General features: G+C 34.7%; 1 protein-coding gene across 4 annotated transcripts; it reads left to right on the top strand.

Annotated features, from left to right (window-relative positions):
• The first annotated feature begins 1129 nt into the window (after positions 1 to 1129).
• On the top strand, positions 1130 to 13418 carry LOC102690917 (troponin T, cardiac muscle isoforms-like). Of its 4 annotated transcripts, none has more exons than XM_069192394.1 (14): positions 1130 to 1187; positions 1321 to 1344; positions 1465 to 1488; positions 3187 to 3201; positions 4148 to 4162; positions 4363 to 4384; positions 5150 to 5210; positions 6325 to 6441; positions 7065 to 7142; positions 8383 to 8496; positions 8793 to 8905; positions 9359 to 9449; positions 10430 to 10473; positions 12918 to 13418. In XM_069192394.1, the coding sequence occupies exons 1-14, from the start codon at positions 1145 to 1147 to the stop codon at positions 12970 to 12972; spliced, it is 816 nt and encodes a 271-aa protein (XP_069048495.1). In that variant the 5' UTR covers positions 1130 to 1144; the 3' UTR covers positions 12973 to 13418. The 4 variants fall into 4 exon arrangements, with proteins under 4 accessions (XP_069048495.1, XP_069048494.1, XP_069048497.1 ...); XM_069192393.1 differs by having other exon boundaries at positions 3184 to 3201; XM_069192396.1 differs by lacking the exon at positions 4148 to 4162.
• The last annotated feature ends 2560 nt before the right edge of the window (positions 13419 to 15978 follow it).

Here is a 15978-nt window from a genome sequence, read left to right as displayed (position 1 = left end):
TTAATAAGTCATCTGTAATCTTCCTCCTGCCCACCCTTAATACATCCCACAATCGCAGAGTCTTCTGAGAAGTTCTGCAGGTGGCATGACTTTGAGTTGCACTTAAAGTCGGAAGTATAGAGGGTGAAGAGGAATGGAGAAAGGACCGACCCCTGAGGAGCCCCTGTATTACTCACCACCCATTCAGACACACAGTTCTGCAGTTTCACAAAGTGTGGTCTGGCCGTCAGGTAGTCAGTATTCCAAGAGATCATGGAGGTACCCACTTGCATCACTTCCAGTTTCCTTCCTAGCAGTACTGGCTGTATAATGTTGAAGGCACTGGAGAAATAATAAAACATAATCCTCACAGTGCCGCAAGCTCTGTCCAGGTGGGAATAGGCCCTTTGAAGCATGTAAATGATTTCATCATCCACACCGAGATGGGGCTGGTAGGAAAACTGCAACGGGTCCAGGGATGAACTAGCCAGGGGTCTCAGGTGGGCCAAGACCAGCCTCTCCAGTGTCTTCATAATGTGTGAAGTCAACACTACTGGTCTGTAGTTGTTGAGGGCGATGTGGTGCCCTTTGCTTGGTAGAGGGACCAGGCATGAAGTTTTCCAAAGAACAGGGACTCTCCAGGCACAGAGTCAGGTTGAACAGGCGCTGGAGCATTCCACTCAGCTGTTCAGCTGATTAGAAGTCTGGGGTGAGAAAGCAATAACTTCTCATATGAAAGACTAAAGGAGTTGTTTGAACAAAACCTGTCAGAACATTTCAGAAAAAGACTACGTTCGTATTCTTTTTCAGTCCAGTCCATTTTAATTTCCATTTAGCATTGAAAGTAATACAGAACAATAAACATTGAGCATATAAAATAATTTATTTGTCCCTGACTGTTGTCAGCAAAAATAATGTCAGGTACATACAGATTTATACAGTGTCTGTCTTTATTTCCTCAGGCAGTACACAAAGATGGCAGACACAGAGGAAATAGTGGAGGAAGTAGAGTAAGTATAATTCTTCCTAAGCATTTCTCCTGTTCTTTGGAACAAAGGGTCTTAATGTTACTTTTCTTTTCTTTTTTCAAGGGAAGAAGGTAAGATCCTTTTTCATTACTCAACTGAATTATATGTTTTGGTGGAAACTACATAAATTGATTAACATGAATTTTGGTTTTGCAGTTGAGGAAGCTCCTGATGAAGAAGGTAAAGTTTGTTCCTGGTGGACTTAATATTTTATATTAAGATCCTATTTCATTACTCAGCTGAATTATATATTTTGATTTAATGTTTTGATGGCTACTACATAAATTGATTGACATGAATTTTGGTTTTGTAGTTGAGGAAACCCCTGCTGAAGAAGGTAAAGTTTGTTCCTGGTGGATTTAATATTTTATATTAAGATCCTATTTCATTACTCAATTGAATTATATATTTTGATGGCTACTACATAAATTGATTAACATTAATTTTGGTTTTGCAGGTGAGGAAGCACCTGCTGAAGAAGGTAAAGTTTGTTCCTAGTGGATTTAATATTTTATTGAACTTTCATACTCTGTATTATTAACAAAATAAGAGCCACATTCGTACTATGTGAGACTCTTCTGGCATACAAATTAAGGCATGCAAAATATATTTTTTATAATCCCTGATGTTTGCAAAGTATGTGTTAAGAATGTTGAGAATCTATTTGAATTATTTTTTCCAAATGCCTAATTATAAACACACAGTATACAGTATTTGACAATTCACATTTTTTTTGTAGGGCTTCTAATAACTTTGTAATATTTTAAAAATGAACATATGAGATTCAGTGACAGATAAAAGCCATAATTGCCCAGAATATATTATAAATTTCATATTAAAACATATTAATATTCCAAAATAAATATCCACAGACAAACATTCTTTAGTCTTGCTTCTTTTGTTTAAGATATGTTAATGATATAATGGAATAGGTGGATACATATATACTGTATAACATACATGTTTTTGTACTGTGGAATGCTGTCTCTGAAATTATGGAAACCCCATGCATAATGCACTATTGACTATTGTATGGATTAAAGTATTCTTGTATCAGTAAATTATTCAGTATCTCATCTGATGTAATAATCCTAATAATACGAAGCTTTGATAATGTAGATAGTAATTGATGATGTAGAGTATCAGTGCACTCTCTTTTGTCTTTTATTAGTTTCACTATGTTTTCATTATGTTTCACTTTTTCTTTTTTGTAATAATGGTTAATTAATGTTGGAAGATTTTTAATAATGTATACACTTATATATTTATAATAATAAATGTATAGATTATTCAATTGCTTAGTGCTCAATATAATATTATATAAAACATTTGTATTTTTTCATATACAGTAGCTTGTGACTATTTGCTTGTTCAAAACCATTTTTGGATTCAATATCACAGTGATGTGTTGTTACCTTTTGTTTGAGCTATGCAGCCATAGAGTGTCAGGGATGTGTGTTTCACATGTTAATTCACACAAGCAGATAAGCTTGTATTTGTTGTTAAATTGGGCACTATTCCAAATCAGTAGGATGCAGAACTGCACATTTAGCTTAATAATTGGACAAAGATGACATATACTGATAGTTCACACTAATGATTCAGTAGCTGCAGTGAATTAACTTAATGTCTGGCTTTATCAGAGTGACCAGGTATGCTAAATGCTTTTGTTGTTTTGTACACTTATTATGTTGGTTAGACAATTGGCTGAAAACAGAGCTTGTGGTTTATAATAGTGTGTGCAAACAATACAAGACAGCACTGTGAAATAAACATGAAGACGGTTATGCGCCATGGTTCCTGAGGCCTAGATATGACTACTGCTGCTTAAGGTGAACGCAACAATGCTAATTCACATAATTCAGTGTCTGCCTCAACAACTCCATTGGAGGTGCACATAATTATTGTAAAGTGACATTACACACACTGCAACTGGTAATTCAGCTCAGAGGAACAGTAGACCTTTTATTCACTTAAGATTAACTTTTGGTCTTAAAGCCCCTGTCAAGAACTTTATTTCTGGCACTCTATGGTTTGGACAATATTTATTAAAACTGCAGCTATTACATTAATAATATTCTTTAATTTTATACTGTGATTATTTAAAAATGTTCTGTTTTTCTACATTAATGGATGTGTTTTTTGTTTTTATGGCATGTCACCATACATGTACAAGAAGAGGCACCAAAAGAAGGTATTTTATTTTGTTTGCAGATATGAATAGTCACTACATCAATCAGAGATTTCTCTTATATAATTTTAATTTTAGTAATGGTGCTGTTGGGCTTGCCTTAATATATTAGCTTGTATATTTTTCCAGGTGAAAAGGACCTCTAGATATTCCTTTAAAATGAACTCCAATCAGTTTTCCAATCAGCCATGACCAGTTTTAGTCATGACTCTTTGCTAGTTATCATTTTATTACTTGAAACACACTTGAAAATACTTTGGTTCTCAGATATTAAAAATGCATTAAAAGTAAAACATGAATTACTTTGTGAATCAATATAATATACTTAAAACATAGTATTCCCTTTTCCCAGAATTTGTTTTTTTTTTGTGCTGAAATCTTTTATACTTATTTTTTTATCTATATGAGCACCATTTTTGGTTTAGGAGAAACTGGTAACACTGCAGACCGTAAGAACATCTTCCAACATACAGTACACTTTTTTCATTTGATAAATTTTACAAATTCTATTTTTTTATAAACTATTGCAGATATTATTATACTGTACTACTGTAGGTGTCATTAAATGAATATAGTATGTTTAAGCAAAGAGAAAGTGGACATTGTGCTTAATGTTCCTTTTCTTCTTTTAAACTGCAGAATCTTTTTTAGCTAGTCATGTTTTAACTAGTTTAACTAACTGCTGGAATAATTTAGAAATGATGAGAAACAATCATCTTCAAGTAGGAAACTATAAATCATAATTTATCATCCAAAATGCAATATACAACATTTACAATGAATTTATTTATAGAATCATTTTTTAATCACCTTGTGTAATGTTTTAAAGAGGTTATCCCCAGACAAATGCATGCAAATAACAGTTTTATTTTGAAACAAAATACAGTTACTGTTCTTATGTATTTGTACATATTCTGATGTCTAAATCATATTTTATATATTTTATTAGCTGAAGCTGAAGAAGGTGAGTGTTTATCATTTCCTTTTTTATAGACACATTTTAATCCAGTTTCATAGCAAGTGTGTATTACAGTCTGTATTTTCTGTACACAGAAAAATATTTATTACTTATATTCAGGATTGTTGCATTTTTTATCTTAATATGCCATTAAGATTTTCAGAAAATCCATATTTTATATTTATTTCTGTATATTTAATTTGCAGATGAAGCAAAACCAAAACCAAAGTAAGTAGTGATATAAGTATTATTTCATAATGTCGGTATTTTAGGTTTGAAGACTTCACTAGCACTAAATTATTTGGATTTATATACTTTATGTTATCAAGACAGTGGTTCCTTTTATTGAATGCATAATGACATGAATGGCATGATTTGCATTTTATACAGATTTTCACTTCATGAAACGTATTTCCATTATACCATAATTAAGACTGAATAAATATGTTGTTTGAATTATTGTAAGTTGATTCCTTGCTTGAGGGAAAGACAGCCTTACTGCGACATGGTGTATTATTAGAATACAATGTCATGAGTTTTGAAAACACGGTGAACACAATCTATATGCAAGTTCGAGATAAGGCAGTGTGTCAAAACCCAATAACAATGATTACTTTTCACCTTACACATCTCTTCACCTGCACTAACTATTGACTTTGTTTCCAAGTCTTTCTACAAAAAGTCTCCAAATTCTTTTTTTTCTACTACTCTCAACTACCCCTACGATGCCCGCAGTTAACTCAGGACATAGACACATTAAAACACAATGCCACTCCCACTTGTTCATGTCCAACCAATCATAGATTTGCTTGTTACGATTTGTAAATCTGAAACAAGTGGAGGTCTGTAACACAAATCATACAAGACTCACATTCCTGCACTCCTGATCAGGATTTCACTTGGAGGTTAACATATGTGATTACAAGGCTCAGTTGAGTGCTTTTTACACTTTGACATATTGTGAAATTTTAAGAACAGATTTTCCTTCCATAGGTTTTTTGTTCCTAACATCATACCACCAAAAATCCCTGATGGAGACAAAGTGGACTTTGATGTAAGTGAACTAAAGGATGTAATGCATGTTTCTGTGATGTATGTCAAGATTTTTCATTATAGCTCCTAATTTTGTAGTTTCTATGCAGTATATTTCGGTTACTTTTGCATGCTAAAAATTATCTTTATTAATGGTCATCCTTTTCTGTTGCAATATCAGCAAAATCCTTTGCTGTCCTTTTATCGCTTTGGGTATGACAAGTTCAGTTTACATCAATGTTAAGGCAATTTCATTACTACATACAGAAGGCACTGGTGAGCCCCAACAACGTATTCAGAATAAAGAATGTCCACCTGCCATTCTCTTGTTTTCTATATAATGCTTCATGAAGCACTAGATAATTCCAAAATATATAGAGAAAGTAGGTCTATCTACTCAAAAGAGTGTACTCATTTTCTAACCATTTTATCCAACTGAGGGTCACAGAGGAGAAGAAACCTATCCTGGCAAGTAACAGGCACAAAGCAGGATACACCCTGAATGAGATGCCAATTCAATGAACAGACATACCCAGTCATACCATGCCCAATTTAAAAAAGGGCCAATTAACCTACAACTATGTGTTTGGACTGTGGGCAGAAGAAGATATGAAAGGATGCAAAAGTAACACTTTGAAATCTAGTAGTGTAGTGGATTAAAAGCGTCCACTCCAAGTCACATAATACCAAGTACAATATACTAGTTTCTCGGATACTAAAAGCCCACTTCACACTAATTTATTTTTTCAACAAGTTCTTAATTATGTAACGCTTACGGCCGACAGAGACTGTGTAAGAGCCGGCTTACCAGAGCTGTGACGTTCCGCCCTTCCCTGTAATAGCAGGACCGCAGCCAGGCTGGGTCACTGTTGAGTGACGCTGGAGGCCCGGGTTCGCGTCCCCGATGGTGGGGGCCGACTTGTGTAGGCAGCAGGCAAGGGCGCCCACCTGAACCCCGTAGCGTTGCAATTACTTTAGTAATTTAATTTAATTAAGTAATTTAATACTAAAGTAATTTTAGTAATTTAGTTGTTGCAGTACCTCGGTTATTTGTTTGTATGAGTGTGTGAATATCATCCGTCAATTTTGCAAATATTGTGGAAAATGTGTTAATGACTACATTAACTGGGCCACAGGATATCCACAGGAAGCGTATGGAGAAGGACCTGATGGAACTGCAGACTCTTATTGAATCACACTTCATACAGAGGAAAAAGGAAGAGGAGGAGCTCATTGCTCTAGTCAACAGAATTGTAAGTCCTCTGCGTACATCTATAAAACATTGAATTTGGGGAAAATAAAACTTACAGTAAGTGATTCTGAGTCTTCACTGCCAATAAAATCTGGATTTTTTTTTAGTATAAATCCTAGTTAATTCAAAATTCTCAAGCCCTCATGAAGTTAATGTTCACTTGTTCCAGTCTCATTTCCAACAGAATTATAAAAATTTAAAGCAGCAGTGTATAGTGCTGAATAGTACTGATATCTTGTAACCCTTGAGCAGTGTACATCCCGATTTGCTTCAGTAAAATACCTTTAGAATGAAAGCTTTAGTCAGATAATTTAAGAATAAGTCTATTGTCAGGTAAGATCATTTTCTACTGTCAATATTTTTCCTTAATTTTAGTGTCATTCAAAAAATACAAATGTAAAGCAAAACTTATCCTTGAGGAATTCCATTTTAGTTGAATATGATAGATATTTTCTTTTCAGTTTTCCACATGCTATGCACTAACATATTTGAGGAAAAGGCCATTATTTAGGCTCATCTATCCAGCATTACCACCACAATTTAAGAACTTTAAATTGACATCAATTTGAACACTATTCCTATGTATGTAACTGACAACAATGTGCGTTGTTGGGATTTTCGCAGGAAAAACGCCGAACTGAACGGGCAGAGCAGCAGAGGATCCGTACGGAGAAAGAGAAGGAGAGGCAGGCCAAGCTAGCGGTGGGTGATGAGGCTGGTGAATTTCACCTGCAGTCATGAAGTCACTGCTGTATCGGTTACATTGCAAGTGACAGTAGTGAGTCAGAGAGGATGCCATTTTAAAATGTTCTGTGGATTTGAAGAAAACGGATTTATAAACAAAACAAAAATGAGTAAAATTAACTAATGCAAATTTCAATCTCATGTCACTTTTTTAAAAAAACATACTATAATCTGTATCTATTGCATGTCTGTAATATTGTTTTTAAAATATCAATACAACACACAAATATAATTTGAATGTTTTAATATTGAATATATTTAATACTGTATTTTATAATTTAATATATATCCTTATGGTGATTGAGATTAATAGAGAAGCAGAACAGAAAATATAAAACGAATAAGTGCTATACACATAAAAAAGAATAATGATAACAGAAGTTTGATAAAGCTGCAAATGATCATTTTAACAATTCTTCATTTGTAAGGATTTTTTGTCATGCCCTGAGGCTCCAAACAATATTTTACTTCTCCTGGGATGGGATAATGTGTGATCATTCAGATACAATTATTCAAATATTGTGTAACGGAGGCGTTCTTTCCGGACCCTATGCAGACAACACAATCCAGGGATGAATGAGGAAACCACGGGTAGAAAAAGCATGCAGGAGGCAGGAATGAAAACAGGGGGTGTGTCCATGGTGCGCAGGTGTTCTGGGGGGTGAATCCAAGGCAAACAGTCCAAAAGGGAGTCAAAAGGGAAATCCAAGATGAGGCAAATGTCCAGAGCCAGGTGGTCCATTCAAGACGAAGACAAACGAGATTAAAAACAGGAGCGGGATCCGGTGGAGGGTCGGGGGGACCGGGACCGGGCGCTACAGGTCCCGGACTCGCCTAGTACAGGAACCAATGCAGAGCCCGGAACAGTGTGAGCATCTGGCTTATAAGGTGGGCTAATTAGGAGGCTGGAACAGGGGGCAGGTGCACAAAATCAACTCAGAAGTGAAAGAGCCAGAGCGCCCTTAAGGTGGGGGGACTACAATCGTGACATATTGTCCTTCTGTTGAATAGATGATGGTATCAAGCATCACAAAACTGACCAAAACCAAGATATTTGAATTGAAAGAAAATTGTATGAATGGTAGACAGCTATCGCTATTGTTCTTTGATGAGCAAGGCCTGCTGTTACAGAAAAGAATGGTTTAATATAGAAGAACAGCTATTTAATTTAATTCATTTTTCCTTCTTTTTACTACAGGAAGAGAAAGCTAGAAAAGAGGAAGAGGAACATCGTAAAAAGCATGTGGATGATGCTAAAAAGAAAAAAGCTCTGTCGAATATGTCCTTCCAGTATGGAAGCTACCTTCAGAAGGTAAACAGAAATATTGGAATAATTCAGTTTAGTCAGCTAAAAGATAGGGCAGTGTAACATACAAAATAAACTAATCTTTTAAAATTCTCATTACATTAATAAATTCTATGTAGAATTGTTTAAATGTATGCATCTTGGGATGCACCTTGATTTTAAATGATTGTAGAATGCAGACTGATGTTGTCTTAAAACATAACTTCAAAGAACAGAATTGACCTCAATTTGTAATAATCAAAGTCAAAATTAACCCCATATTTTTTTTCTTGTTAAATTATTGAAATATAATTTATTTTTAGACTGAGAGCCGAAGAGGTGCTAAGAAGCAAACTGAAAGAGAAAAGAAGAAGAAGATTCTGGCTGAAAGACGCAAAGCACTTAATATTGATCATCTGAATGAAGACAAACTGAAGTATGTTGTTAGTCTTAAACGCTAAAAATATAATAAAACAATAAGCATATTATAGTAACTAAGCTGTGTGATCTTAAAAGAATAAATGTAAAAATGCAAACAAAACAAAAATAACTGTTACAAATAAATATTCATTGTCAAACTTGTCACATATCCTGTAATTTGGCAAAAAAGAAAATGCTGTTCTGTAGTGGTGAAGTTGTTTCCTAAGAATTTGTCTAATAATAAAAAAGTACAAGTAGCCTCCATCCAGCAGCATAGTGCTAATTTAGAGCATTTTGATTAACTTTGTGTTTCAGCTGTGAATACAAAAAAAAATCTTTCAAGGTTTTTAAAGAGCCTTTTCTTTTGCACTATGTAAAGGTAGCTAAGGAAGGAACTTACAGAGCTCATATGTGAACACTCAGGTCTTTTAGAAAGCTTTTGTTGATCTCTTTTAATTACACTCAACAGGGAAAAGGCAAATGAAATGTGGCAATGGATGATGCAGCTTGAGGGAGAGAAATTTGATCTTGCTGAAAAACTGAAGCGACAGAAATATGATGTAAGTTGCTTGAGAAGAAATACAGTCAGTGGCTGGTGGTAAAATGTCCAACTGAGAAGTCTCAGCTGTGAGCTTTAAAATGTATGGAATTTAATATGAAAATCAATTAAACATTTTGCTTTGAAAACAGCATTAAGGAAAGTATTGAAAAACATAAGGGGTGGGGGGGGGGGGATTTCTTATTTTGGAACACCGCTACTATGGCTTTACAGTATGTCTGTATATTTTAGGAAAATAAAATTTAGAACTACAGTCTCCTGGACTTTTTGTTAAAGAAAAATAGTAAAAAGAAAACCTTATCACAATCATAACACAGAAATTAAACATACCAAAAGCAACAATTCTGAATAGATGGAAGAAAACAGAAAACAAGAAAAGGCAAGAAAAAGAAAAAGCCAGGAGACATTTTTTACCAAATGGATTATAGGCATAAGCTAACAAGTCATTTTGTTGAAACCAATCCTTCTGCCTTTTTTGTTATTTGGTCCAGGTGTTGACAAATTGTACATAGAACAACATACATGTAACAAAAATGTAAAAAGAGGAGTTATTGTGAAAGAAGTTAGTAAAAGTTAGTTAAAGACTTCTGTATGTGCTGTACTACACTGGTTTCTAGAGTAACCCTGTCAAAACTGAGTTTTTCGTGATGGCTTCCCCTTTTATTTTTTCCATTTTATTTTTCCTAATCTTGTTACAAAATTTACAAGGAAAAAAAATAATCCACTGATGCATCCTAATGTATCACTGAAATAATATACTGCCTTGTTTTCACTCAATCAATTATGAAAAGACAAAGAAAATCAGATAACCGTCAGTAGAAAGACTGCTGAAATAAAACCACAAATGTAGTTAGGACTGGAAATTAGAAATAAAACAGAAGTGGTGCATATTGTTTCAAACTCTGCTACTGTCCCTTTCTGTTAATGTAAACATAGAAGAGAGCTCTTTCTAAAAAGACTAAATCTCTAAATTCCTTGCAGGTCAATCAGCTCCAGGCCCGAATCGAGGACCAGATGGGCAAGTTGTAAGTAAATTTCACAAATGTTCTAGTCACTGCAGTGTTGCCTGCTGTCCAATGCCCTTTTCATAATGAGCTTTAATTTTCAAAGAAATGAGGTATAAGCTGTTATCACAGCCATTGCTTGAGTCCCAAGCTTTTTTTAGCTAGTTCTCAAAGCACTTAACAAGGCTTCCAGATTAATGTGCTTCTTACTTGGTTCCGTGATTGACAAGCTACACTGCTTATTGTGCTTCAATTAAATGGACTTGGGATCATTGGGTCTTTCTGGGCTATGATGTAATAGTTATCACACCACAGCTGGAAGAAGGTCACTTTGTTAAGAATAGTGAGGGGCTTCTGACATCATAAAACCATCTCAATACAGTATGTGAATTTATTCTAGTTGTTTTATGGCCTATGAGTCAGATCCTTTTATCGATCACATTATTTTCAATCTCCTGAGTGTTTTAAAGCATTTGCGTATACTTTATTATAATAATAATAATAATAATAATTATTGCTTACACTTATATAGGACACTCCACTCAAAGCGCTTTACAGGTAATGGGTGGTCTCCCCTCCACCACCACCAATGTGCAGCCCCCACCTGGATGATGCAACGGCAGCCATAGTGCACCAGAACACTCACCACACATCAGCTATTAGTGGGGAGGAGAGCAGAGAGTTATGAAGCCAATTCATAGAGGGGGATTATTAGGAGGCCATGATTGGTAAGGGCCAATGGGAGATTTGGCCAGGACGCCGGGGTTACACCCCTAAACTTTTCATTTCGAGAAACACCCTGGGATTTTTAATGACCACAGAGAGTCAGGACCTTGGTTTTACATCTCATCCAAAGGACAGCACCTGTTTACAGTATAGTGTCCCCATCACTATACTGGGGCATTAGGACCCACGTGGACCACAGGGTGAGCGCCCCCTGCTGGCCCCACTTACACCTCTTCCAGCAGCAACCTTAGTTTTTCCCAGGAGGTCTCCCATCCAGGTACTGACCAGGCTCACACCTGCTTAGCTTCAGTGGGTTGCCAGTTGTGAGTTGCAGGGTGATATGGCTGCTGGCACGGTTAAGTTTCATATCACATATCACTTATGAAACCGTAGCTGTTTTTTTTCTTCAACTGAGGCAGGAGAAAAACGTTTTGAAATATCCAAAGAAAGGCAAATCGTATTAGTTAGACTGAAGGTATTGGTTGTGCAATCACCAAGAAAAGGTCAGCTCACAGGTATATTCACAGGCGTTTAGACTTCTGATTACGTTGGCAGCACTTTGGTTATATTGAACAGCCTCTTTTGAAATAGCTGTTCTCAGACATGAGGCGACCCATGTGTCTTCACACTTTGCACAGTGTTGGTAGTGCTATGAAATTTACATGTGAAATTCTGAAATAATATTCATCATCAACAAATTTCTTTGCATAAAGGAAAGCACAATAGCATTTAACTATTAAAAAAACTTGTGCTGTGTTTTTAGTAAAGGGAAGATAAAAAATATAATTCTTCCACTTAATTTATTTTATCCTTAAAATTTGCATAAAAGAAAAGACAAGGGTGAAGACAAGTATGGCTAAATATAATAATTTACACAAAGCAACACTCTCTGCCTCTATTGGACACATTCAGAATAGGTCTATTCCATTCACATACAGTTTCTTTACACTTTGCTAACTAATATACAGTAGTTTCAGGAAATTGATTTTTTGTTGCTCTGACTGGCGTGAAACATCTGCTACATATCACTTATTGGTCACATATAAAGATGATAAATGACCACAAATTTATCCAATGCAACTCATTCACATGTATTGAAACTGAAGAGATGGGCTCCAATTATCCCAATCTCTCCAGTTTGTCCTGTGTCTTTTCCAGTTCTGATTAATTTTCAATTTAGCGAACAGTTCTCATTGCCTAAAAAAATGATCATCCCTTTGCTTTCAGTGCCACTTGATGCTATTTGACTGAAATTTTATCATTTCTTCAAAAAAACACACAGAGAAACAGAAATGTGGTGTAAATGTTCCAATAAAGACTCATAGCATTGCATATGGCTATCTTTAAAATGTCATTTGTAGTTAAATACACACATTTTAAGCAGTTAGATGTGAATACATTGGGGGCTTAAAGTATCATAGTTTATGGTGTAAACTTGTGCAGGTAAAATATGAAGTACATTATATTGAAGAAATGTAAAATGCACCTCTGATTTTGCTTGTTATATGTTCTGTTGGTAATTGTTTAACAGAAATGCTTCCACTCCTGTATTTGACTGATGCAGTTATGTAAAATGTTAAAATACATTTGAATAATCAGAAAAATGACAGTTTTGTATACATCAGGTAGAAATATATTTCACATCATGCTTTGTGTTTTATGTTTTAAAATGGTTTGAGCATCTGTAAAACAATGATGAGAGTGGACTTCAAAGGAGCTTTTCTGTTCTGTACTTACAGCAGCAACAAAGGAGCTCGTACTGGGAAGGGCAAGGTGGGTGGTCGATGGAAGTAACCAGAATGCGAATTCAGGAAATAGAAAGTTCCAGGAAGCAGAAATCTGTATGCCCTCAGAAGTAACATGGGAGAAGCCAATATCAAACACTGCTGTGCATGGTTTTGTGTTATATTTATTAAAAAAAGAAATCATTCACTTGATATCTGCAAAGAACCTTTTTCCTTTATGAATGCACTTAATTCTTGAATGTTTTCCTTCTAAAGTTTATCATGCTAGTTGTCGCTAAACCTAAATATATACAGTATGTCACTTAACGCAATAAATCTTCCAATGCCTTGAAAATAAATGTAGCGTATTGAGAACAAAAATACATTTTTATTATTAGTGGTTCTGATGAAATTCCAAGTTATGAAAATCATTACAAAAAAAGAAAATGTATGTGTGGGAGCTGTGTTATGTAAAGTAAAACAATAAAATATCTGATACTGGATGCTGTACCTGTGTTTCAGAGTTCTGGTCCTCTGTAAAAAAAACTCCTAAACAAAAAAAATCATTTAACCCCCTCAATTTTTTCAATTTACACATAAGAAACTATGACTAGAATGAAAGTGGGAAACTGCCTGACAGTTCTATATGAAATCTAAAAACATATCTGTGAATCTTGATCAAACAAGTAAGCCATGTGTTTCTTAATATTGTGACTTGAAGTTGAAGACAGAAAATGGCCTTGTAGTGCAATTAGTGATGTGAGGTAGTGGGAAAGAGATGGAATCAAATAAGGTGAATGTGACATGATTTGATAACTAATACAAATCCTCCATTTTAACCCAAGGAGGAACCCTATCAAATACTTCATTTTCATCTTAGACAGCCTCCTCTCCTCCAGGCTTGGTGCACAAATCCCACCACACCCCTTTTGGAGACAGCATGCCAAAAGAAGAGCACAATACTATGGGATATTTGACATCAGCGTGATAGCAAAAACAAAACTTCAAGGTCTGAAAATTCTGGTCAAGAGTAACAATAATAATGGCAAGGAAGGTGTTTAAAATATTAAAATATAAAATGCCTATTAATAAGTGATTGTACATGTATTTCGTTGTCTAAATACAGTAAGTACAGTATCTAGCAAGGCAGGGAGATTAAGGGCGACAGATTTAAAACAGCAAAATATTCAGCCCTTTTGTTCGACAATAGCAATGATAATGAAAGAACTGACTCTCAGTCCACCAGATCTGTCAAATTCAGATACCAGAACATTATCGGCCAGTTTAATTAAATATGGTCTTGAAGGTTTTAAGCATTCACACCTGTGCAAGGAACTCCCTTGTTTTTGTATTAAATATATGCCTTCATTTTTAGTTATTATGAACTCTAATATATGTATTGGCTTAGAGTCTGAAATTTCCCAGGCTTTTTTACAGTTTGAAAAAATGCAATGAAGTATGCCAAATCTCTTTTGTTTTTCCTACATCAACAGTGTACAATTAATTATTCACTCAATTTTTCTTGTGTATTTTGACCTTGTCATGCAGTACTTAATCAATGTGTTAATTTCTACCCTTGATGAATTTCAACAAAAATTATGAAAATCCAAATATTAACTTTAATGTATAAACAGAACATCAAAAAAGTTACATTTCTAAATGCATGATGTTTAAATATATTATACTCCAGCACCCAATATACTGTGAACCCTAATTTTGCCCTTCCTGTTATATTTTAATGTTTCTAAACTACTTATGAACTAATCATCAAACTACTTTTAGAACTCTGTTCCATGAAGAAAATCACTGCTAATTATGATCTCTACTCGTGCTACATGCTGTGATATCCAATCAAGGGGCACTTTTATTTGGTCTTACTGTACTTGATGTATGCTTTGTATTGTTATTCTACTGTAAAGTTCATTTGTAACTACAAATAGAAGGCACCAGTTTTGGGCTAAAATATCCTTACAAACTTTACAATGTATTTACAGTAGCCCTTAATCCTGAATATAAAACCCCATGACCAGAGGATGCAAACCAACATTCAGAGATCATTTATTTCTATTCTTAAGAGAAGGTGATTCACAGAAGTGCCAATTACAGTATACTGCTGATGAGACCAGAAACCTTTCCTGAACAAAATGAAAAACAATTGTCCTTCATGTAACCATATCACGCAATATGAATTTGAACTGGGAGTCAATTAATTTAAATTACTTTGTGGAGGTTCCCAATTTTTTGCCCAAGTAAGAGTTATTCTCCACAATGTTTCTAACCAACATTCTTTCATCATCTTCCTAGTGGGAATATTATATTTTAGTCAAAAATGAATCATCTGATGGACATTTAATAATAGCTACTAGAGTTACTGCAGTTGATAATTTACAATAAGCTTTCTGAGGCTTTTTGAAACTAGCACCTGTCTAAAAACATTAGTGGATTTAATGTACAGCATTTATTTTCAATCTACAGGATATGGATAGATTGTAACACTATTTCTGAATACACCTGCATTAATTTAAAATAACTAAAAAAAAATCCTTATCACATTTTAATTCCTAAATGTTAAAAAATCAAGTGTATTTTCTTTGTTAAATCAACTTATTTTTGACTACTCAATGGTATGAACATATTTGCAGGCTATTATAAATCCAAGCCTTAACTGGCTGACTCCACAGGCATATCAAAATGTAGTACTTTAAAACATGTACAGCACATTTAAAGGGAAAGGCTGATATGAAACTATTGTTTAATCCTGTTGAATTTCAAGACAAATCAAATGCTGCAGAGTTTAACATTTAACTTTTGAACATTCTATACTAATAATACTTTGGACTCTAGGTAACACATGTAAATATGTTAATTACCCTTTTTCCGTTATTGCCAAGAAAAGAAAAGAAGTGCTACCAACACTCATGGTTGTAATGACATCTACACTGTTGCACACAGAAACTACCCTCGTCTCTGCATGATAAGATAGCAGGACACCCTCCTCAATCATAATAGAAACATTTCAGGCAGAATAATGTAAAATGCAATATGCAGTTCTTTGGTGGCTTAATTATTGAACAAT

This window comes from Lepisosteus oculatus, chromosome 7 (assembly GCF_040954835.1).
Source record: "Lepisosteus oculatus isolate fLepOcu1 chromosome 7, fLepOcu1.hap2, whole genome shotgun sequence".
In the NCBI taxonomy this organism is placed as follows: domain Eukaryota; kingdom Metazoa; phylum Chordata; class Actinopteri; order Semionotiformes; family Lepisosteidae; genus Lepisosteus; species Lepisosteus oculatus.
Note: the sequence above shows the minus strand (reverse complement) of the source record. Positions and strands in the feature narration are given on the sequence as shown.

What these genes read in the sequence shown, in the direction of transcription:
- LOC102690917 (XM_069192393.1), top strand. Translation starts at nt 1,145, where the DNA reads ATGAATTTTGGTTTTGCAGTTGAGGAAGCTCCTGATGAAGAAG. An exon ending in GAAGCAAAACCAAAACCAAA is followed by an intron (nt 4,385 to 5,149) that starts GTAAGTAGTGAT and finishes TTCCTTCCATAG; the next exon opens with GTTTTTTGTTCCTAACATCA. An exon ending in GAGACAAAGTGGACTTTGAT is followed by an intron (nt 5,211 to 6,324) that starts GTAAGTGAACTA and finishes ACTGGGCCACAG; the next exon opens with GATATCCACAGGAAGCGTAT.